Here is a 17,868-nt window from a genome sequence, read left to right as displayed (position 1 = left end):
TTTATTTTAAAGCTTATTCTGAAACGGGAAGCCTGTAACTCAGTCGTGCAAAGTAGCTCAAGAAGATGTGAAGCAGGAGCAAAGTTACACTGCATTGTTAATTTGTGTTCATCTTGATGTGGGACTCCTTCAAACATCTGTCCAAAGACAATGAGCTAAGAATGGATGGCCTGAACAATTATAGCTACAATGGCCATTTCAAAAGATTTGTTTAGTTGTAAGTAGACGTTCCTCCTACAGTGTCTGGAAAGCAGAGGTACTGGGGACACATCCTCTTTTCACTTTGAACTGAAATATGGAAGTGTAAGAAGTGTTGTAACCATGTGGCCACAACCACTAATGGAGCACCAACTTTAAATTTGGGGAATGCTCCTTTAAAATGCCATGACCTTGATCTAACTCGAGTGTTGATATTTATTTTTTCCCCAGTGGATACCGACACGTGAGCCAGTAAATGTGTCAGTCCATAGCTCTGAATTCCTTATAGGACTTGTGCTGGGCAGTGGAACTGGAAGCTGCTGAGTGTGTTAGTGGTCTACAAGAATCCTTAATATAGCCACTGTTTTCAGAAGTTGGAGGAGTGAACAAGGCAATTCATGCTTCAACCCTGGATCATTTCAAACAATTTTAATCATTACTATCTTCAAACTGACCCTTTAATCTCTCAATTTTTACAAGGGCTGTTCCAAGATAATTACAAACTAATCTCGATTTTATAGCTAAAAAATTGTAATGTGATTCTGGCAAAATAAAAAGCTTTCACAATGCTGAACTCCTTCAGTTGATTAATTTTAAATAATGGAGGCAACATTAGAAGTAATGGCTGATATTTTCCACTTTGTACAGGGGGCCTTAAGTTCACTCAACTAGGGTTGCTAACTTGCATTTCCTTTTCAAGTACTGGAAGAAAAGCATAACTTTCAGTTAAACAAAAAATGCTTCTATGGTTAAATCAATTGCGTTTTCAAACAAAGCAATTTATAGATTTCACAGAAAACATTTCATAGAACACTCTTTTATCAAATATCGCTCCATTAAGTGCCATAACATTATATAACAAATCTCTAAATACTAACTCTTTGCTGGGTTCCTCTCATATATTCATTACTAGATCTCCGCATGGCTTCATTCAGTAACAGATTCTTTGCTGACACTAATACTCCATTTGCCGAATCTCTGCAAATTTATTCCCACTCCAACAGTCAATTACTTTCAAGTGACACTTTCTGACAAGTACCTGTCAATATGTTGTTAGTTCCCAAATGACTGATGTGCTGTTAACATACAGCCTTGACCTCTCCCACCCTCACTATCTCTGTCACCACTCAAGTGTTAGCCAGATTATATCTGATCTACAGTCCAAGGATATAGGGGAAATTCTACTTAATCCAAAAAAGTATATGTTCTATTAAAATTACTACGATCTATTAACTTAAAACTGTACAAGCGTCTGTTAACCTTCCATTACCTTTAGCAGAAGATTCTTCAACCTCTCCACTTCTTTATCTAGATCCTGAATACACTTAACCAAGTCGTCACAGACTAAAGCTGATTTTTGGTCTGGGTCCAAATCCAGCACTCTCTGAAAGCAGGTAGATAAATTTAGATGTGAATTGAATATACTAGTGCAAGATAGTTTTTTTTATGGCTAACCTGTGTGTTATTCTTAAGGTTGAATGTCAATCTGGGTGGCACAGTAGTTAGCACTGCTGCTTCAGCACCAGGGACCCACATTCAATTCTGGCCTTGGGTGACTGTGTGGAGTTTACACGTTCTCCCCATGTCTGTGTGGGTTGCCTCCAGGTGCTCCAGTTTCCTCCCACAGTCCAAAGCAGGTTAGGTTGATTGGCCATGCCAAATTGCCCCTTAGCATCAGGGGGACTAGCAGGGTAAATGTGTGGTTACAGGGATAGGGCCTGAGTGGGATTATTGTCAGTGCAGGCTCAATGGGCTAAATGGCCTTCTTCTGCACTGTAGGGATTCTATGATTCTAATCAATCTGATGTCACTCAAATACACTGGAGATTTTCCTCAGAGGAACATTTAAGATGAGCCATTTTGCAATAAATTCTCCAGTTACCTTTTGAACTGATTTCTAGAAATTGACTTTTTGCAAATTGCTAGGTGCTGCCATCAATTTTTATGTAATTATTTAGATAATCACCTTCTTCAGTTCTCTACACGAAGGCAAGTTCAAATCTAAAGCTGGGAAGTTGTAAAAAAAATAAAATAGACAGCCCAATAAGTAAAAGTATGGGTGAACTAAGCCATTGAGACCAGCAAGGTTCCTTGCATAAACCCTAATCTGCACTGATTTGGTTGACTTTTAGTAAAGAAAAATATGGGGACTCAGTATTCCTCGACGGAGGAAAGAACAACCAGCACTTCAGTCCACTAATATTCCACTTCGATGGAAATTTGCGTACTGATGATGGGAAGAAAAAGATTGAGTTTAGCTGTGATGGCCTGCCAGGTGGAATACCAAAATGACAAATGATCACTTTGGCTAGTAACCATGGACTGTCGATGTTCATGGGACTATAAATTAGAATTAGTCACTTGCCATCTACAGGAGAAATGGGGTAAGAGGAGAAAATTGAACACAATAAATTTTTGGCAGAATAGTTGCCTTTTCCACATTACAATAAAGCCAGTGAACATAATGTTGGAGACGTTTTCTAAAAATTTAAACATGTATTTTAAGATTCGTCATAATGTTTAAAAATGTACGTCTAGTTGAGGAAGTAGGGCTGCCAGTTTTGTAAGTTTTCAAAATCACTTTACAGGGATAAAGGAATATTTACTCAAACATACCAGTTCCGAGTTGGTTGCTAATTGGCTTGTCACATTCTGAACCGTTAGCATTAGGTGACCACAGTGCTTCTTCAGCTTTATCAAAAATTTGTTAAGTTCTTCACTGCTTGAAAAGAAATTTAAAATAAATTTATTATGCACGTTATCTAACACATAAGCCAACAAACAATTATGATCTACATAGAGTAATGTGTTTTAATTTGGTTAGAATCGAAAACCCAGGTATTTATTAAAAGAATGAAATACAAGACTCACTGTTCAAAATAAAGAATTTTCCTGCAGCAAAACCAAAGAACTTGCATGCTTTTAATGATATCTAAAATAGTCAGTTACATTAAAGGTATTGAAGGCACGATGAACACAATTACTTATACTCAAAGCTGGACGTCTTAACTTGTACTTCTTTCTGCCCATTTGATTTACACTCCCAAAAAACTCAAGTCTGACACTCATCAGAAACTGGAAGATTAACCACTTAGTCTGAGTACTGCTTCAAAGATTTGTATGAGAATTGTGATTTCTTGGGCTGTCTGCTTACTTCCAGCAAAATTTTCCCTTCAAAACTTCTCCAACTGTCCTATGGTTGTAGACTCCCTGTTCAACACAATCGCCGTTAGCATTTTAAAACGTAACCACCTGAGGTCTAATGTTCTTTAACTCTGGTGCCTTGTCTCCGTGAAATCTCTGTCACTCTCTCTTAGCTTGACTATCCCAGAAGTCCAACTCACTCTTGGGATAGTCCCAGTTGTATCACAGCTTGGTATAGCTCCTGCTCTGTCCAAGACCGCAAGAAACTACAATGGGTCGTATACGAAGCTCAGTCCATCATACAAAACAGCCTCCCATCCATTGACTCTGTTTAAACTTCCCACTGCCTCGGCAAAGCAGCCAGCATAATCAAGGACCCCACACACCCCAGACATGCTCTCTTCCATCTTCTTCCAGTGGAAAGAAGATACAAAAGTCTGAGGTCACTTCCCAACCAACCCAAGAACAGCTTCTTCCCTGCTACCATCAGACTTTTGAATGGACCTACCTCATTCTCTACACCCTAGCTATGACTGTAACACTATATCCTGCACCCCTCTCCTTTCCTTCTCTATTTACTTTGTCTGTATAGCGCGCAACACTACTTTTCACTGTATACTAATACACGTGACAATAATAAATCAAATCAAGGAAAGATGACCAGGTTTTTAAATACCCTTTTAGTCAGTGCACACAGAATTTCAACTAAATCCTGCTCGAAAGGAATTTTCCCTCTAGCCAGTTTGTTCTAAGACCCAAAACCAAACTGTTTAAAACAAAATCACACCCAGGGACCTACTCACCCCTACAATTAACTTCCGGTTGACCCTTCTTTTCCTATTGTCCATCTCCCAGGCAGCTTGGTCACTTGATCATTCACTTGATCATTCACTGGAACCCAAGCTGCTTTTTACCAGAAATCTTTCAGATAACCCTAGTTCTTAAAGGGACCATAACCTCAACACAAATCAGAGAGAAAAATTCTGTCATCCTGGGATTAAGTCCCTTGGAAAGGTTGGAACACGCTGGATTTCCTGCTTCTGAGGGCGGTGGGAAAACATGCCAAATCTTCTAGCCCGACCTCATTAAATATGCAACCAGGGTTTTGCATTGTATTCCATGGCAGGGCAGGCCTGATGGTGCTTAGTCTGCTGTTGTATTCAGGCATCATCTTGAAAATGCACCCAACATCATTGACCCAGAGAAAGCAGATGGATAGATAGGAGCAACCTGAGGCTGGAGATGGGCGGAGCGATGGCACAGTGATAAGCACTGCTGCCTCACATCACCAGAGACTTGGGTTCGATTCCCGGATTGGGTCACTGCCTGTGTGGAGTCAGCATGTTCTCCTCGTGTCTGTGTGGGTTTCCTCCGGGGCTCTGGTTTCCTCCCACAGTCTGAAAGATGTGCTGGTTAGGTGCATTCTCCATGCTAAATTCTCCCTCAGTGTACCCGAACAGGCGCCGGAGTGTGGCAACAAGATTTTCACAGTAACTTAATTGCATTGTTAATGTAAGCCTACTTGTGACACTAATGAATAAACTTTAAAACTTAATCTTTAAATGGACCTCCTCCTTGATGCCGGATCTGGAAGATTCGCCTGTAGATGTTCCCCCCCAGCCATTGCTGTGGTGTTTCTGGGTACAGGGTTGCCGGTGGCCTCCACCTCAAATTCCAGAGGCAGTCCCAGTCATTGTTCAGGTGAGCTCGGACACCTGCACACCACGGTGTTCCAAACATGTTTTGCACTGGTGCTTTTTCTTGACGGTCTCACAGAGAATCGGGGTGTCGCGGGTTGGGCCTTTGTTTGCATTGAATTAGCTGGATGCAAATCAATTTCATGCTGGCCACCAGCAGGTTTCCTGAACCACCATGCCAGCTTCCAGCAAGTTTCCTGATCCACCAGGCTGGCCTCCAGCAGGTTTCCTGATCCACCAGGTCGGCCTCCAGCAGGTTTCCTGATCCACCAGGTCGGCCTCCAGCAGGTTTTCTGATCCACCAGGCCAGCCTCCAGCAGGTTTCCTGATCCACCAGGCCGGCCTCCAGCAGGTTTCCTGATCCACCAGGCCGGCCTCCAGCAGGTTTCCTGATCTACCAGGCTGGCCTCCAGCAGGTTTCCTGATCCACCAGGTTTCCTAATCCACCAGGCTGGCCCCCAGCAGGGTTCCTGATCCACCAGGCTGGCCTCCAGCAGAAGATCTCATGGGAAATTCACATCAGTGTAAAACTGATTTCGGGGCCTCCGGCCGACCTCTATCCACCGTTGGGGCTGAGCATGGGAGAATTCCACCGCTAGATTTTTTTCTTTTCTAAAACCACACGCGCCATCATAAAATCAATATCAGTATTTTCAGTCAAGACTACTACTGTGGGCTTGTGAAGCCTGAAAGCTCTTTGTTTACCATATAAATGGGATTAGGATGACATGCAACTGGGCAATTCTGCTTAGTTAAGTTTCTGGAGATGTTGGGAGTGTATTAGGGAGCTATGCACTTGCATTTAAGTAACATTGCAATGTTGCAGCTTCATCTTTGGCGTTTCTCAAAATAAGCATAGGTTCAACACATTGTAATTTTCTTAATGTAAAATTCAATCTCCAATTGCTCCTCATTTATAAACTTCATAACCAATTCAAGAAAATTGCTTTGGTGCTTTTCTGCATCACAACCTCCAGAATGCATTAATTGTCTATACATGGCCTAGTGGTATTATCGCTAGACTATTAATCCAGAAACTCAGCTAAAGTTCTGGGGAGCTGGGTCGTATCACACCTTTGGTGGAATTTGAATTCAATAAAAAAAATCTGGAATTTAGAATCTACTGATGACCATGAAACCATTGTCGAATGTTAGAAAAACCCATCTACTTCATGAATGTCCTTTAGGGAAGGAAACCTGCTCTCCTTACCTGGTCGGGCCTACATGTGACTCCAGAGCCACAGCAATGTGGTTGTTAGACTAATGCGTTAAACAAACATTTCTTGCCATCTTCACAAGAGAAGACACAAAACACAAAATGTGGGGAAATATGGGATTATTCACTTTTGTCGGAAGAACAGAAAAACTATTCTTTAAATGGTGAGAAACTAGCACATGTTGGAGATCACAGGGATTTTGCTTTCTTTGTACACAAAAAATAAAGATGTAGGTACACCAAACAATTAAGATAAATGTTGGTGTTTATTGCCAGAGGGTTGGAATACAAGAGTAAGGAAGTCTTCCTGCAATAGTGCAGAAGCTTTGGCGAGACAACACTTGCAGTACCAGGCACACTTATAGTATCCATACTCAAGGAAGTATACGCCAATTTTAGATGTGTTGCAATAAAGGCTCACTGGATTGACTCTTGGCTTAACAGGATATCCTCTGAGGAGAGATTGTGTAGAATTCCTCAGATTTCTGGAAAATGAAGGGCAATCTCAAACAAATAAAATTTAAAATGATTGGCAAAAGCGTCAAAAAAAAAACATGACGATTAATTTTATGCAGTAATGGTTGCAATCTGGATTGCATTGCTTGCAACGGTAATGGAGGCTGATTCAATTATGGCTCAAGTGAATTGGATAAGCACGTGAAGGAAAAAAGAAATCAAGGGTCAGGAAAAGGAACCAGTCAAACAGCTCTTGCAGAGAGCTATCACAACTCGATGAGCTTAATAGCTTCCTTACTTGCTGTAATGATTCCTTGATCTATTCTATTCTGAGGGTAGACATGATAGACGGGAGGCTGTTCCCCTTAGCGTGGGATTCTTTAACTCAGCGTCCCAGGATAAGGTGTCAACCATTTCAGGTTGAGAGGAGGAGAAATTTCTTCATTCAGAGGATTGTGAATCTTTGGAATTCTCCATCTGAAGGGCCATGGATGCTTACGCCAGAATTTTACCGCCCTGCCCGTCACAGGAATTGAAACAGGCGAGAAGCGGACAATGGGAAGGTCCGTTGACCTCGGGCAGGATTTTACGGTTTTGGGATGAGCCCGGCCATAAAGTCCCACCCTTGGTGTTTGAACATAATTAAGACTGAGATGAATAGCATTTGAACGCGAAGGGAATTAACGAATGTGGGCTCAGGTGGGAAAGTTAGTTGAGGTCAATCAAGACCTTCCTGAATGTCATAGCATGCTCGAGCATGGCATTTGGCCTGTTCCTGTCCCTATTTCATGTGCTGTTATTTGGGCTGTAGGTATAATTAGCCATTAACATATAGTGGTGCTTTATCACCTTCAGATGAGATTAGGCTTCATGACCACAAGTGAGATAACATGGTTATAGTAGCAGCTTTCTTCATGGACATTAAATATTTTTGTTGGGTAGATTTAACAATATGACATTAAAACTGCAACATCTAATTATATTTTGACAGTATATTTTATGTCTGTAAATTACTATAATGTACGAGCTGAAAACTTGAAAAAAGCTTGCTCAGTGAACGAACAATTTTTCTTTGAATAGGCTGAACTTTAAAACATGTTATTTTTCTAAACAAAGACAAGTAGGCAAATATAATTTCTCAGATTTCAACAATAAATTCTCAACCAATTGTGGATATTTCTATGTATTTCTATACATTTTGTCAGCCAAATAAAGGCAATTGTAGGCAAGATGTAAAACATGTTAAAGAATATAACATCAGCTATTAAGCCCATGAACATGACTCCACTTTTACACAATTTTTAAGACTAATGGGGAAACATGTATAAATGTAGAATAAACTGCAGAAATTGATCTTTGTTACTACATTGAAAAATGCTGATAGTTTACTTAAATACAATGAAATTGGATTTACAATGGAATATTTTAATGCATCACTTAACTAAATGTAATCTTAGAAACATACATATTGATAGCGAAAGTTAGGTACGAATTCTTCATCACTTTAAAGAAGCAGTGATATAAATTGAACTCATTTTTAAATACAAACTACTTAATTTATCTTCACTGAACAAATGTGAATTCTATATTTTAAAAACCATTTATTGTGGTTCAGATTCAGGAACTTGGGATTACTGTTCTTTTGCCAATAAATGCTATTGGTTTCACATCAGATTCTTGACCTGAAACTGACTGCATACTCCATCAAGAGGTTGTGATCCGGAGACTGATTGTTTACAGTAATTTGAACTACCTACTTTTTCATCACATTGAACATTGCAAACTGACAATCAGCCACTTTTGGTGAACTCCTGATTTAGCAACATTTTGGAGGATGGAAAGTCAATCAACATTACTTAGTTTTAAAAAACGTTAACACTTCTTTAAGTCATCAGATTGTGCTCACAAATGGTTCTGCTGAGAGTTCTGTTTGAGAATAAAGATGGGTCATTAATAAATATCAATCTTTTGATATTTTTGAAAAACTGAGCATATTTTAGAAGTTTATGAGTCTCTTCACTGATCCACCTGTTCCATACTGTTACATAACACAGTTGGTTCTTATGGAACTGTAACAGTTATCAGAATGTCTATTATTTTAAGCACTACCACAACCATTTTCTGTCTAAAATTTAACAGGATTAAAGTGATCAGTTGCAGAAGATCAGTTTGTTATGCAGTTTACAAATCGGTATGGAAAATTCTTTCATTGAGCTTCAGAAATTTACTGCTTTGTTCTATTTTTATATTTCTGCCCATAAGATAACTAAATCTTTTTTTAAATCCTTAAGAGCTGTACTGAAATCAAATACAATTTTTTACATTGAGGAAACGGATGAAATTGTGCAAAAATATTTTGAAATAACATTTTAAAAAGCATTTTGTAAGATAGAATCTTGGTTGCTCCTGCTTTTAGGAGAAAAATCATATTGTGATTTGAAAAATGGAATAGCAGAACTTCAAGCAATGCAAGGAAAATGCTATTTGTCACCGTCAAAGCAAATGACATCTTTCTAATTAATCACTAGTTGAACCGTATATACTTTAACCAGATCACTAAACACCTTTCACAGTAAGAGCTTTGCAGTACTAAACTTAATGTCAATCAAATATTTAATATCTGCTGTTTTGGGGAACTGTTTTGGAGACTAATCATCCTAATGGTCCTTGGAAAAAGCGTTTGTGAAAGCAAATGGCAATCCATCAATCCTAAATAGTTTAACTGCACTGAGTTTCAGTACTCTTTAGCCTAACCAAGATCACATTGTTTGTCCATGAGATAAGCCGATTCTGTTTTCATTAGGTGAAATGATGAAAGTATAAGCAACAAATCCAGCACCTTATCTGTAACAAATTAATCTCCCAAATGATCTAGTTCAAATATGGAAACCAGATAACTTCTGCATTTGAAGATTCAGGAGATAATTTTCAGACAAACTTTAAGGTGTTATTAGGTGAATGTCCATAGAGCAATAGTCCTGTCTACTCTGCTCTACGCACGAGTCTTGGACTGTTTACCAGTCAAGGAGCTCAAGCACTTTCACTTGAGGTGCCTACGAAAGTTTCTTTAGATCAGAAGGCAAGGCAAAATACCAGACACTGAGGTGCTCATCCCAGCTGGCATGCTAAGCGTGCACACACCATACTGACTAGGCACAACTGAGTTGGGCTGATCATGTAACCAAAAAAACCTGACATACGCTTACCAAAGCAAATATTCTATGGAGAGCTACAGTCTGGGGCACAACTCTTGCGGTGGTCAAAGGAAGCGCTCTAAAGACTCTGAAGACTTCACTTTGGAGTTTTGATATCAACTTTGAGTCCTGGGAGAAACATGCCGAGGATCACTGCATCTGGCGCAACCAACTATGGGGTTGTCTTCAAAAGCAAGTGCATATCAGAAAGAGAGAGAAAATGCAAGGAGAAAAAATTCCAAGGAATTCAGAGAATCCAATAAATAATGCAAACCTCAATTGTCTGCGGTAGCTTGCCCATTTGCAGTAGGACCTAGCAAACGCAGAGTGGCCTCAGCAGTCACCTACATACCCACCGGAACACTATCAAACATTATCACACCCACCCCAAATGACAAACATGGTCTTGCCTTGAAAGATGAACAAGTAGCATATAAACAACTGTTACTTTGTAACATTAAGTTAAATTACCATAGTCGATGGGTAGGCTAGGTTATTGTAACAGGCGGAATATTATATGAATCAGATTATTTCATACATGCTTTTTGTATACCAACATTTTCCTGTTCAACTCTGGCTAGTGACTGTGTAATAAAATTAGCAATCATAGGTTGGAGGAAATAATTGACACTGTATTTGGAAGCTTACAAACTCATATGCAGAGACATAACTTCTCTCGTAAATTTTTAGCCATATTTACTGCAAATGGGTTTAAAAGGAAAATGGTAAAACTTTAGGAACCCTGATTTTTATTCGATATAATAAATAATAGACTTGCTTTACACTATCCCCTGCTTTCAAATTTAACTATTGCTCAAATTCTTGTCACAGTGAATTCTGCATATACTGAGTGTACCATTCTGTCTTTCAGTAAATGTGCCCACCTAGTGGTGATTACAATTAGTACTAGTACTTTAAATGCAAATCTGTCAGACCCCTCCCCAAGGTTTACAGAATCATAGACATTTCCAGACAGAAGGTGGCCATTTGGCACTTGCACAGTCCTACTTTCCTGATCTTTTCATGTATCCGGGAGTATTTTTCTTCAAGTGACTTTATCTGAAATAATTATGGTAAAACATTGTATGCTTTAGTAATTATTTATGTACAGTTTATTCTTCTGTTAATCCTGATTTATTCCTCTTCCACCTCCCTCGTGATCCATTCACTGAGCAGTGTGTCAGCTTGGTTCAATCTCACTTCTATTGCAGAATTACTGTCTACTCTGCTCTAACATGCAAGACTTGGACTGTGTACCATGGCATGTCAAGGAGCTCAACAACTTTCACTTGAGGTGCCTTCGAAAGTTTCTGTAGATCAGAAGGCAAGACAAAATACCAGATGCAGAGGGGCTCACCCCAGCTGGCATGCTAAGCGTGCACACCATATTGAGACAGTCACAACTAAGTTGAGCTAATTATGTAGCCAAAATGGTCCATGTGGTCCAGTCCCACTCTTGGATTTTGAATTACCATTCAACTGACTCTTAAATGCAAGGCATAGAGTGCTGCAGTGTTAGATGTGCTGTGCTTCAGATGAAATATTGAAGGTTTTATTCAAGTGTATGATAATAAGCTCATGGCATTATTTATGGAATAGCGAGCTCTCTTCCCCAACTTTCATCACCTCACCGCAGACAACTATACCTTTAGCTGATGGCACTAAGCTGTGGAAATCCTTCTCCAAATCTCTCCATCTCTGTCATCTCCTCAAAGCCCAACTCTCTCAACAGGATTTTGGTCATTTGTCCTAATGTCTCCTTTGACTTGGTATCAATCTTTATCCAATTACCCTCCTGTGTAGCACCCTGAGACATTGTCCTGCGCAGCATCTTGGGGCATTTTACCATATTAAATTGTTGTAAGCTGTTGTCGAAGATGGAATTACAGCTCTTCCTTCCACTGGAGAAGTGGCAGTTGAGTATAAAAAAGTTCACACCCAGAAGATTCTTTGGTGAGAGATGTGCAAAGAGGGAGGGATAGAGAGAAAACAGCTGTTGATGATGATGACCGTGTATCACAGCAGTTGGTATTAGTGAAACAAATCATTTCAACATACACAATACTTCAGAGTTTTACTTGGAAGAAATTAAAAACACTGGTTCTTATATGGGTCGTCACAATTGTCAACGGAACAAAAGTAACTTTAGCTAGTGAGGAGAAACTCAGCACTTTGCTACTGCAAGTTAGATCTAGCTGAGACCTCACAATTACAAAACAACAATTTGTATTTATGTAGTTCCACCAACGTAAAAAATGTCCCAAAATGCTTCACAGAGATGAAAGAAGCCTAGGCATGAGAGAATTCAATGACTATCTCAAGAGTGGACCTTTGTTCCTTATAAAACAGATGCTACAACTCTACTAATGAACTACTGACTGGGTATGAGGAGAGATGTTAATAGTTACATCACACGTGTCAAGCTTCAAAACCATTACAAGTTCCAAAAGGGCTAATGATTAGTATAACACCTTTAGGAACATTGTTTTGATATTCATATACTTCTTTAAACTGAGATGTTCACCATTAGGTGTACAAGAGCTAATGTCGTTACCAAAATGAGCTTTAGGAAGATAATGACAAACCTTTGCACCACACAAGTGCCAGGCAATGACCATCTCCAACAAGACAAAATCTAACCACCTTCTCTTCATATTCAATGGCATTATCCTTGCTGAATACCCCACCATCAACATCACTGGGGGTCTCCCTTCACCAGAAATTGAACTGGACCAGCCATATAAATACAGCAGTTACAAGAGCAGGTCAGAGGCTGGGAATTTTGCAGCAAATAATTTATCTTCTGACTCCCCGCAGCCTGCCCACCATCTGTAAGGCACAAGTACAGAACGTGATGGAATACTCTCTACTTGCTTGGACCAGTGCATTGTTTCAACACTCAAGAAGCACAACACCGCCCAGGACAAAACAACCCGTTCGATCAGTATCACAACCACCATCTTACCTCTCCAATACCAGGCTGAGTGCTGTAATGCTAGATATGCTGTGCTTCAGATGAAATATTGAAGGTCTTATTCAGGTATATGATAATAACCTCATGGTACTATTTATGGAGTAGCGAGCTCTCTTCCCCAACTCTCATCATCTCACCACAGGCAACTGTGCCTTTAGCTGTCGGCAGTAAGCTGTGGAAATTCCTCTCCAAACCCCACCATCTCTGCCTCCTCCTCAAAACCCAACTCTCAACAGGATTTTGGTCATTTGCCCTAATGTCTCCTTTGACTCGGTATAGTGGCAGGAGTGTGCACCATATACGCAATGCACTGCCGTAACTTGTCAAGCTTCCTTCAGCAGCGTCATCAAAATCCGAAACCTCTATCACTTAGAAGGACAAGGGTAGTAGACACATAAAAATGCCACCATCTGCAAGTTTCCCTCCAAGCCACACGCCATCCTGTCTTTGAATTATATCACCATTCCTTCACTCTCACTGGGTCAAAGACCTGGAACATCCTTCCTAACAGAACTGTGGTGTGCCTACACCAGTTGGGCTGCAGTTCGAGAAGGCTGCTCACCCACCACCTTCTCCAGGACCATCAGGGATGGGCAGCAAATGCTGGTCTAGCCGGGAATACTCATATTCTAGGAAAGAACAAAACAAAAATGACAAATACGCAATTTCCTATTTCGTTTAATACCCAGCAGTAGAAACCATTAGGTCCTGGATATTTTGCCATCTTAAATTCTCCTATTTTCTCCACGACTATTTTTTCCTCACATTGCACAAATAAACTTCTCCCCTTCACTTATTTTTGGTTTCCTTGTTTCACTGTCAAAATAGACACTATTTTTCAACAGTTCTGATAGTTTCTTACTGCCTAATATAGCCCTGCCTGAACTTGTGTTTAATATGCCTGGATTCCCCTGCACCATTTACCTTTTGTTGCAAAACTTTCTGCCAAATAAGTTTCAGTAGCAGCGATCTACTTAAAGTCCAGGCTGATCCTAGACTGATTACATTGCAAATTATGATTATTGAACAAATGACTATCCAAAAGCAACCACACAGGACTCTTGGAAAATGATTGGATAGAAAATCTAAGGTCCTGACGTTTAAAGGCATAGTGGCTGAAGATTTTCACATGTCTAAGACATTGAATCTGGGAAAAATCATAAGGAGATTACTGCCTCTGCGACTGGATCCTGAACTTCTTAACCCACAGACTGCAATCAGTAAGGATAGAAAACAACACCACCTCCACGATCATCTTCAATGCCGGTGCCCCACAAGGCTGACTCCTCAGCCCCCTACTATACTCATGATACACCTCTGACTGTGTGGCCAAATTCCCCTCCAACTCGATTTTCAAGATTGCTGATGACGCCACCGTAGTGGGTCGGATCTCAAAGAATGACGAGATGGAGTACAGGAAAGAGAGAATCTGGTGACTGGTGCAACGACAATAATCTCTCCCTCAATGTCAACAATACAAAGGAAACAGTCATCGACTTCACAAGTGGGAGACATGCCCTTGTCTACATCAATGGGGACTAAGTAGAAATGGTCGAGAGCTTCAAGTTTTTAGGTGTCCAGATCACCAACAACTTGTCCTGGTCCCTTTATGCCGACACTAGAGTTAAGAAAGCCCACCAACGCCTCTACTTTCTCAGAAGACTAAGGAAATTCGGTATGTCCGCTATGACTCTCACTAACTTTTACAGATGCACCATAGAAAATGCATAGCTTGGTATGGCTCCTGCTCTGTCCAAGTCCTCAAGAAACTACAAAGGGTCGTGAACGAAGCCCAGTCCATCACTCAAACCAGCCTCCCACCCACTGACACTGTCTACACTACCCGCTGCCTCGGAAAAGCAGCCCGTATAATCAACAACCCCTTGCACCCCAGACATACTCTCTTCCACCTTCTTCCATCGGGAAAAGATACAAAAGTCCGAGGTCACGTACCAACTAACTCAAGAACAGCTTCTTCCCTGCCGCCATCAGACTTTTGAGTGGACCTACCTCGCATTAAGTTGATCTTTCTCTACACCCTAGCTACAACTGTGACACTACATTCCGCATTCTTTCCTTCCCTTCTCTCTGTACAGTATGCTTTGTCTGTATAGCGTGCAAGAAACAATACTTTTCACTGTATACTAATACGTGTGCCAATAATGAATCAAATCAAATGGAGAAGTACCATTTCTGCCAAGCCATCAACATAAACTGTGTCACTTTCAAATGCTTGGTTAACAAACAAATTAACAGTAGCTCGCAGTGAGACAACATTTTTCATAGATGGATTTGAAGAGGAGGAATGGGAAGGTACAGTAACATATCAGAGTTGATGGTCACTTTTTTTTCTGATAGGTTATAAGGCTTTGCAGTCTGATTGGAATATTTTGTTCTTATATTTTTCTGTCTCTGAGAAAGAGATGATAACTCTGTAACTCAATTATGTATCAATTGCAGCCTTGGTTAAGCTTTGAAAGCTACTTGAGAATAGATAAATAGCTAAATAAATTTCATTCCAAAAGGTACAGATCCTAGGTTAGCTGCCAAGCAACCACCAAGGTTATGACATTCTCTGTGTACATACTTCTTTAATTACTTGATCTCAAATACGTTAATATATTGTTGCATGGAAATCTGACACATGATATACAGAGAGGACATCAGGGGGAAATGGAATGATTCTGAGAGAATGGACTCTGAGAATGACCAAAATCAATGAAACCATAACCCAGTCTAACACGGTGAATAAGTGAGGAAGGGGGAAGAAAACTGGATGAGAGTAAGGAAAAATAAATTAAAGAGAATATAATTATAATAATTTACATGGACCACCTATGGTGTTTCTACTTATGATATAATTTCCTGATGCATTACCAAGCAGTACCAGAAGAAATGTGAAGGAATTGCGTTAGGTGACTTCATGCATGGCGGATAAATTCCCTTCTTATGATGATTTATTTATATCAGCAAATCGTTAGAATTCCTGCTATGCAATTGTGTGCTCATTCCAAATAAAATTTTAAATATTCTAAAATGCAGTTCACTTCTTATTGGCATTTCTTTTAACTTAGAATTAAAAGTCAGGTGACAGGTTACACCAGTGCACAGTTCAAGTTGTAGACTCAGTACAGAGTGATAACGTTTGCCAGTTAGTTACCACCTATAATCAGTCAGTTTGCATAAATAAGTACACTTATTGTTGATGATTTTAGATTTACACATTTCATTTGCAGAAATGCTCACTTAAGGTTAGCGAACCAGCCTTTATTCATGGCTCAGTCATGAAAGTTTCAAGAAATGATGGTTCAATTTGATTGCCTCCAAAATGTCTCAAGTACCACTACAAAGGCTAACAGTGCCTCTCCATGATTTTTCAATTGAAAGCATACAGGGTACAAACGGCTGGCCAATATTCCTATCAATCTGCCATCATAGACTCCAGAAATCTGGTTAGATGTTAGTTTTTCCTTTCATTTTTCAGAGAATAGAACACTCCATAATGTACTTCCCAAAAATGGGTTTGTTGTTATTTAGTTTTGGGAGTATACTGGAATCCAGTTTATTCCTAGAACAGATTTAATAGAGCTCGTGATTGGTATGTTACTTACAGGCTAAGGTTTCACTATTCTTTTTATTCATTCATGGGACATGGGCGTCGCTGGCTGGCCAGCATTTATTGCCCATCCCAAGTTGTCCGAGGACAGTTGAGAGTCAACCACATTGCTGTGGCTCTGGAGTCACATGTAGGCCAGACTAGGTAAAGATGGCAGATTTCCTTACTCTCCAAATGTCCTTGAGGGAAAGAGAGACTTGCATTGTTTCCATCCATCCCTACAAAGGACACTATTGTTTATTTTACAGTCAAACTAAAAGACAATAATCAATAGGAATCTATTATTTTTTATGGAAACATTTTAACCATGAGGGCACCATTCTAAAATTGGTTATAAGTAATGACAAACTTGTAGATTTCAAAGCTTTCCAAATTTAGCTGTTTTAATTGTGATGGTCGGTGAGGATATTTGCTTGGATCAGTTTCTGATCTGACAACGTGCAGATTAATTAAATGTACACATTTGAAGTTACATGACTTCTGAAACATTCGCAGTGTCTGCCCCCATCCCCCCCCCTACTCCCACTCAACCACCAACAACAAATGCATATTTCCATAATTTTTTAAAAATCACTGCATGACTACCTTATGTGTACCACAGAAAGCTCATGATAGATGGAACTCCAGATATTACTAAAAAATGTATATAAACACATCCCAGAAACAGATTGCAAGGTTAGATTCCTGAACTCTGTGTGTCTAACAATTTTTACCATAAACATAGTAATTTAAACACCAATGCCAGCTGGAATTGTTTGGACTGCTTTATTCTGACACCTAGTTTAAGATTAAAAAGGTTGTGTGCTCATACATTAATAAAATACTTACTTAATTTATCAAGGAATAGAATAAATTTTGTTAACATTTTCTTTGCAACTTCAACGTAGAATATAGGTGATAAATGTTCGATAATTAAGAAAACTGAACAAGAAAAACCTCCTTTTGGGATACTTCAGGAAAACATAAATATCTCAAGCACATTCTAGATGTAAAATGTAACAATGGATCTTGTGCCAACCATTTAGATTACAAATATTATAAACATTATCTTAGCAAAATGTTTTCATTGAAAACACTGATTTCAAAAGCATTTTGTCAAAAGTGAGGTGGTGAGGGTGCTCACATTGGATTAATTCAAGCACAGCTTATTTTGGAAGACAGGATAATAGTTGATCGCATTCCCTCTGTCATCCATAACCTAAATCCAAACTTTCTGACAATCTCAGGGACATTGTGAACTTAGGCATATTTACAGAGAGGCAGAGGAATTAAGGGTTTCAATGCCTGTCTGCTTACGGCAAGGTCTTCCACGGCACGTAATTAATTGCAATATTTGCTTGAAGAACATCAATAATGTGAACGTTCTAGAAACT

At 39.6% G+C, this 17,868-nt stretch overlaps 1 protein-coding gene across 2 annotated transcripts in view; it reads right to left on the bottom strand.

The window, feature by feature from the left end:
- asz1 (ankyrin repeat, SAM and basic leucine zipper domain containing 1) overlaps window positions 1-17,868 on the bottom strand; it is a 76,358-nt gene that overhangs the window by 2,429 nt on the left and 56,061 nt on the right. For both annotated transcript variants that reach the window (XM_078221165.1, XM_078221166.1), the window contains 2 exons: window positions 2,815-2,920; window positions 1,469-1,582 (listed from right to left, as the gene is read on the bottom strand). In XM_078221165.1, coding sequence (XP_078077291.1) covers window positions 1,469-1,582; window positions 2,815-2,920 — 220 coding nt within the window. The remainder of the gene's footprint in view (window positions 1-1,468; window positions 1,583-2,814; window positions 2,921-17,868) is intronic.

Source organism: Mustelus asterias, chromosome 9 (genome assembly GCF_964213995.1).
Source record: "Mustelus asterias chromosome 9, sMusAst1.hap1.1, whole genome shotgun sequence".
Lineage (NCBI taxonomy): Eukaryota > Metazoa > Chordata > Chondrichthyes > Carcharhiniformes > Triakidae > Mustelus > Mustelus asterias.
This window is presented reverse-complemented; position numbering and strand designations above follow the sequence as displayed.